This window comes from Hyaena hyaena, unplaced genomic scaffold (assembly GCF_003009895.1).
Source record: "Hyaena hyaena isolate Hyena2069 unplaced genomic scaffold, ASM300989v1 scaffold_44, whole genome shotgun sequence".
NCBI classification, from domain to species: domain Eukaryota; kingdom Metazoa; phylum Chordata; class Mammalia; order Carnivora; family Hyaenidae; genus Hyaena; species Hyaena hyaena.
This window is the reverse complement of record NW_024080676.1, coordinates 2916720-2924102: the sequence shown is the minus strand read 5'-3', so window position 1 is coordinate 2924102 and position 7383 is coordinate 2916720. Positions and strand designations below refer to the sequence as shown.

The 7383-nt window shown below is 38.2% G+C and overlaps 1 protein-coding gene across 1 annotated transcript in view; it reads right to left on the bottom strand.

Annotated features, from left to right (window-relative positions):
- Positions 1-7139, bottom strand: part of LOC120230588 (cytochrome P450 2C41-like) — a 36970-nt gene extending 29831 nt beyond the window's left edge. Inside the window, exons 1-4 of the mRNA XM_039230216.1 lie at positions 6568-7139; positions 5072-5234; positions 4767-4916; positions 499-659 (exon numbers count right to left, since the gene is read on the bottom strand). Of these exons, the coding sequence (XP_039086147.1) occupies positions 499-659; positions 4767-4916; positions 5072-5234; positions 6568-6735 (642 nt within the window). The 5' untranslated portion in view covers positions 6736-7139. The remainder of the gene's footprint in view (positions 1-498; positions 660-4766; positions 4917-5071; positions 5235-6567) is intronic.
- Positions 7140-7383: the final 244 nt, after the last annotated feature.

Below are 7383 nucleotides of genomic sequence, written 5' to 3'. Positions count from 1 at the left end.
GAAGAGTTCCTTCCTCCCTCTCTCCCTTCCTTCCTCCCTCCCTTCCTCTTTCCCTCCAGTTCCCTCTCTCTCTCCCTCCTTTCCCCTTCCCTACCCCCCCTACCTCCTCTTTCTCCCTTATTTTCAGCTCCTCACATTCAATGAAACTTCCACCAAAACGTTAGCTTAATACAAGCTAAAGGAACTGAGAATTCAGAGACCCCACATGACAAAGAAGAGACTTAGCAAAAAGAGTTCAGAAAAGTCACTAAATAAACATCTACAGCCTATAGAGAGCAAAAGAAACAAACAAACAAAATCCAACACAAACCCATAGCAAGCAAAACAAACAAAACAAATCTCAGGGAGGGAGAAGAATCTGAAATCCACAGTTACCACATTATAACATCCAAAATGTCTAGTTTTCATTCACTTCACAGCATGGTTCATACAGAATTTTGGACTTGTCGGAAAAAACAGTATAAGTAGCTTCTAAGGAAGAAAGGATCTTGACTTCACCTGGATCCATGGGGAGCTCAAAATCTTGGAGTTTTCATTAAATCTTTCCAGGAAGCCAATTAAGGTCTGATCTGTATAATCAAAACGATTCTGGAAAATAACAGAGCAGACCACATTGCAGGAAGCATAGCCCAGGACAAAAGTGGGGTCACACGGTAAGGCTAAAGAATAGGAAAGATTAAAAAAAAAGAAGAATAGGAAAGATTTATTAAATACCATTAAAATATACATATAAAAGTCTTTGTTGTTGATAACAAATAAAGGTAATTTTAGAACCTCTAAAGCAATATTTACCTATCAATCCCCTTATCAGTGAAAATTTCAGTATGCTTAAAATCAACTTGTCACTTTTCCCTTAAAAGTGAAACCCATTCCATCCTTGCTTGGTTAATAATTGTTTTTCCAAATACTCTATTTACATTACTACATTTGTTTACTTGATTTTAACCCAAGGGGACTACGATTTTGGAGAACAAGAGAAAAAAATTAAAGAGGCCACTTCCTTCCTCCCTCCCTCCCTCCCTCCCTCCTTCCTTCCTTCCTTCCTTCCTTTCACATTTTAGTCAATGCAGGGCTTGAACTCATGACCCTGAGATCAAGACCCAAACGAACACTTAACCTAACCAACTGAGCCCAGCAGATGCTCCAAGAAGCCACTTAAAAGAAAATACCTAATAGGTGGAGCATGCAAATGTTGATCTTGGGGTTGTGTGTTCAACCTCCACATTAGGTGTGGAGACTACTTAATAATAATAAAACCAAATTTAAAAAAAAACACATAATAATTCAGGTTATGAATGAAAAATCACACCTGTCTGGTAAGCTTGTAGACAATGAGCACTCATGTAGGAAGAAGAATATGGCTAAGGACCTGGAAACCTTTTATGTATAATGAAGTTGAAGTGAATCGTGTAAAATCAGCAGAGGAAAAGATGAAAGGAAAGAAGATTATGGAAAAATTCAGATATCTGATGGAACAAAGATAAAAAAGCAAAAGCTATTCATGTGGTAGAAGAAAAACTAACATAAATGAATACAAATAATACTACAGATTTGTCTATCTAAAATAAAAGTAAAATAAGAAATCTTTATTTCAAAGGGAAGTCACAGATAAGGCAGACAAAAAAGATTAACTTGAGGGGCGCCTGGGTGGCTTAGTCGGTCGAGCGTCCGACTTTCGCTTAGGTCATGATCTCGCGGTTCGTGGGTTCGAGCCCCGCGTCCGGCTCTGTGCTGACTGCCAGCTCAGAGCCTGGAGCCTGTTTCCTGAGTCTGTGTCTCCCTCTCTCTCTGACCCTCCCCTGCTCGCGCTGTCTCTCTCTCTCTCTCCTAGAAATAAATAAAAATATTTAAGAAAAAGAAAAAAAGATTAACTTGATAGTCTTTGGAAGCCTGGCTAGCTCATGAGATCAAGCTTCATGTTTGGCATGGAACTTACTTATAAAATTTAAAAAATAAAGGCAATAAATAGAGTCCTTTTATTTCCTTGTTGCAATACAGAAAAGAAAAATAATTTCCTTCCCTAGGAAATAGTGTCTATCATCACCAATAGTGTCCAGCAGGCCCCACATTAATTTGGACAGCCTGCTCTCTTGTGGAATTCTGGAATACTGCTATATATAGGGATATTAAGAAGCCCACATTATTATAAATTTTTTAATTGGACTATCATATAAGTCACTTCTGTCATTTTACAGATAAATTAAAGCAGAGGAAACGTTTTATTTTTTTAGTGGGAAATATTTAAATGAAAGTCCTTTAATCAAATGATCAATAAACTTTATATGCAAAAGGCCCCCAAATTCACAATATCAATGTAATTAAGGTAACCAGAATAAAAAATGAGAAATGAGAGGGAATTAAAAAACAGGAAACATGTTTAGTTAACTGCCCCCATTCCAGACTCCTTCTCAGTTGAAACATGCAAGGACAGTAAGTTTATGGAAAAACTTATTTTAGAAGGTAGGGAGTAATTTAGGAAGGCCTTGAGATTTCCGTGTGCTTGTGTGTGTGTGTGTGTGTGTGTGTGTGTGTTTCACAGCTAAAATTTGGTTTTTAATCTTTCACTGCATTTGAAAGAGAGAACTAAAAAGAAGGGTAATTTGGAATCCGAACTAAAAATCAGATTCACTGTGACAAGTACTTCACAGGTCACTAGAGCTGGCATGGCGGGGGGGGGGGGGGGGTGGTAAATAGTTACCATAATATTTGTAACCCCAAATCCAATTATTTCAAAATGCACTTGACACCGTTATTATTTAGATGGTGAGGTCAATAGACCAGGAGAAGATAGCAATTGAAAAGACAGTTTATTACTTGGAGTTCCCAAGAGGAGGAGCAATCACCCGAGAGGGAAGCACCAAGGTAGATCAGGAGGCAAAGGAATAGGGGGAAAGCATGGGCCAGAGCCTTTATTGGGGTTTTCATGGGAAGGAGTGGGCAAGGCAGGGCAGGTATGCTGAGTACATTTAGGATTAGATAGTTTGAATAACTGCAGAAGGCTCTGGGTATAGGGGTGTTCCCTAGTTCTTCAGTAACTGGCTCTGGGTTGATTTAGAGCAGGGAGAGTATTGGCTTGGTGTGTGAGAATTTGGTAAAGGAAGCAGGTGGGGGTAAGGGCCTAGGATAGATTGATTTACAAATCAAAGATATGCTCGAAGACAAAATGTTTGCTATATCTAGCAATTCATTACCCCTGGGAGGGGAGGCTGTTCCCTGGTTCCACAAGGCCACTAAGATGTCAACACATTACAAAATAGAGAAAATTATAAACATGATTAATAGAGTAATAAAGAGGGAGAGTAATATGAGGTAAGTTGAAAACAGAGCCAACTAATAAGGAAGGCAGGGTAAAGAGTTACTAATAGCTAAAATTTAAATCATTTTGTAACTTGGTATTTGTGTTATTTTCAGGATTATGCTATAGCATATATTTCTTAACATATATTAAACAATACTACAATAAATAGGGAGCAAGCAACATTAAATAACTCTAACTGATAATTTAAAACTAATTGTTTACACTAGTACAGCTATCCTGGAAAACAGTATGGAGGTTCCTCAAAAAATAGAACTACCCAATGGTCCAGCAATTCCACTATTAGATATTTACCCAAAGGATACTAAAATACTAACTCAAAGGGATACATGTACCCCAATGCTTATAGCAGCATTACATGAAATAGCCAAATTATGGAAACAGCCTAAGTGTCCACTGATGAATGGATAAAGAAGTGGTGTATACACACACACACACACACACACACACACACACACACATAAAACCAATGGAATGTTATTACTCAGCCATCAAAAGAATGACATCTTGCCATTTGCTATGACGTGGATGGAGCTTGAATGTATTATGCTAAGCGAAATAAGTCAAATCAGAGAAAGACAAATACTGTATGATTTCATTAATAGATGGAATTTCAGAAACAAAACATATGAGCAAAGGGGAAAAAAGAGAGAGAGAGAAAGGCAAACCAAGAAACAGACTCTTAACTACAGAGAAAAAACTGGTGATTTTCAGCATAGAAGTGAGGGGGATGTGTTAAATAGATGATGGGGATTAAGGAGGCTATTTGTGATGAGCACTGGGTGATGTATGAAAGTGTTCAATCACTCTACTGTACACTTGAAACTAATATAACACTGTATGTTAACTAATTGATATTTAAATTAAAAAATTTTTAAATAGCTGTTGACAGGGAAATCAAAACTGATAAGAGTTGCACTAAAGATGCCTGAGGAATTACAACCATGAAAAAGTATTATTACTGCCAGAAATGTAGACACGGGCATGAGAAGAAACTCACAGACAGCTGACCAAAACACATATAGACCAATGAAGTAAAAGCACATGTCATTTGTTACATGTGCTCCATCAGGGGGTGATGAGGTCGTTTCCACCGTGTCCACTTGACAAGTATTCCCTGGTGGCATGTTCTGAAATAGGTAATCCACATTTACATTATGGATTGAATGTAATACAATACATATTGAAAAAATGAGTCCCCAAACTTTCCGCCTTCATGATGTAATGATTCGGAAATGAACAAATTTGGGACAGAATAGGATTAAATGACCTTTTATATACACACTCTATGCAGTCATGAAAGGACACACATAACAAGCATAGATACACAAAAGCTTCCCTGGTTCTCTGCTGCACAACCTTTCTCTTCTACAAGAGGGCTGAAATGTTCCCAAAGACATTAGTAGATAAGAGAACAGCCTGCCAAGGTCAGAGTTATAGAATAACCCACCGTTGGTTTTTCTCAACTCTTCCACGAGGTAGTAGGCTTCCTCTTGAACTCGGCTCTCAAGGCCACTCTTCCCCATCCCCAAATCCCGCAGGGTCATGAGGGAGAAGCGCCGTATCTCCTTCCATGTCTTCCCATTGGTGAAAAGGACTCCTATCAGAGGAAAGAAAGAAACTGGGACAGATATCCTAGGCAAGGAGGAGGCCTTGTGGACGGGCCAAGTTCTGCTGAGTTGCCCATTCAAATTCTTGTTTTCCATCCTTCCTACCCCCATAACAGGTGCTGAACATGCATACCAGCACACCTACCATGTCCGTTATTAACTCTTTCAGCTAATGGGAAACTTCCTCTTGCAGAAAACTGTTCTCCTAGATCAATCAGGGCTTCCTTCACTGCTTTATATCCATGCAGCACAACAGCAGGCTTCATGCCCAAATACAGAGTGAAAACCGGGCCATAGGTTTTTGACAGCTGAGGAATGCAAGGAAAATATATTTATTATCCAAAGAGGTCACAATTTGGCTATATTTTGTGCATGATTCTTTTGTGTGTGCATGATTAAACCTGGTATCATCATCATATTGTTGATGTTTTTATTCTGAATGTAGCTTCACCTATTTTGAGATTTTATATATAAATAAGATTGTTACAGCTGACACAGAGAGAGGGCCTCTGATGTGACAGGCAATGACCCTGACTATTCATACTCAGATTATTACAACTAATCATCATATCAACACTTTGAGCTAGATTTATTTACCCTGTTGTACAGATAAAGAGACTGAAGTTCAAAGAATTTCCTATATATTTCCAATGTCTAATAATAGAACACCCAAAGTTCAATCTTGCTTAGCAGACCTCTGATGCCTGAGCAATTTACCAGTCTCCAGTGTCCACCTTGGGACCAATACCCAGGTGATGGTTTCAGGATCATCTATAAAGCTCATCCCCTGGAGATTCTGACTTTGTAGCCATGATGGATACTAGAAATCTATATTTAAAAAAAAAAAATCACCGCAGATGATGCTAAGGTGCACCCCACTATGAGATCTGGTATTACTAATACAAAAAGGGAGCAAGCATCAGAGAGGCAGTGTTAGGACATGCAGCATCTCATGGAAGGACAATTGCTTCTCTCCTGCAGCATTCATGGCGGACAGACAGCGGCTTTGTACATGTACCATCCAGCTGGTCCTGAGGATTTCTTTTTACTTTCATTTATTCATGCGAGTCCTAAACCCAAAACTACTTCCTTGACATCAGGTACAATTTGCTTCTTCAGAGTTCAATTTTCAGGACTATTCTGAACAAAGCACACAGTTTATATAGTAGATGACTTCTCAAATGAAATCTTTAGTCACAAACCACCTCCCTTACCACTTACCTCCAGCCAGAAATCATACCAAATGGCTCTGAAACAAAGAAGGGCAGCAACATTCCTGGCTTTTGCCACTTGATTATTTTGATGCTACCACAGAATGACCTAAATATTTCTCTCTTCATAGGAAACATTATTTTATCCCACTATTCTTTGTTTTTTAAAGTGATGTCTACACCCAGTGTGGGGCTTAAACTCATGACCCTGAGATCAAGAGTCACACATTCTACTGACTGACCCAACCTGGCACCCCTTATTCCACTGTTCTTGACAATACTCCACAAAGAGTATTCCTTTATAGACATATCTTGTTTTAATTTTACTAAACTATAATTTAATATATTTTGATAACTATATTTTATTTAAAAGTGGCTGTTTACCTACATACCCTTTGCAAACTGCTGGAGGAGCATTAAGCATACTTACATTGCATAAAGATTTGCCGATGTTCTTCACATCTACCTGTAGGATATTTCCAATAAAAGGGAGAGGATGAGGGCCAGGCGGGAGCTTCCCCTTCCCAGGATTCTGTTTCCAGAGAGAAAAGAGAAGCCAACAGGAGAGACAGAGCACCAGAACCACAAGTAGATCCATGGAAGTGTTCTCTTCTTAGACAACTGTGAGCTTGAAGTCTAAAGCTTCTGTACACTCACTGCTAATTCCACATGTGACACATATAAAGTAACCAATCAGCTAGATTTACTTTAATCTCTCTCTTAAAGGGACTTTGGCACACTGATAAGGATAAAAGTATTGTGTACTTTACTCTTCTTTGGCTTCTAATACCCTGCCCTGGAGATTCTGTTCTAACAGGTCTGGGTTGGAGCCCAGGTAATGTTTTTTTTTTTTCTTCTTTTTTTTATTTTAAACACTCTAGGATGGTTCCAGTTGAGAGCCAGTGAAGTAAATTATTTGATCACAAAAACTGCAAAACATTCTGGATTTTGATTAATGACCAGTTTGTGAATTTATGATTTAGGGGGAAATCCTTGTATATAAAAAAGTTTATCCTTTAATGCTTTATCAAGGACTATAGTAAATTTTGTCCTAGAAAATCAAAGCCTTCTGAAATATTTTAGTGTACTGTACTAACATCACAACTATCTAAACATAAACTAGGTAACATAAATTTTAACTGTCCAAACATGCATCAAGTAATTAATTGCTAAGTAAATTTATACAGTAAAACCTTAGTTTGTGAGCATAATTTGTTCTGGAAGTAATCCAAAGTACTTGTATATC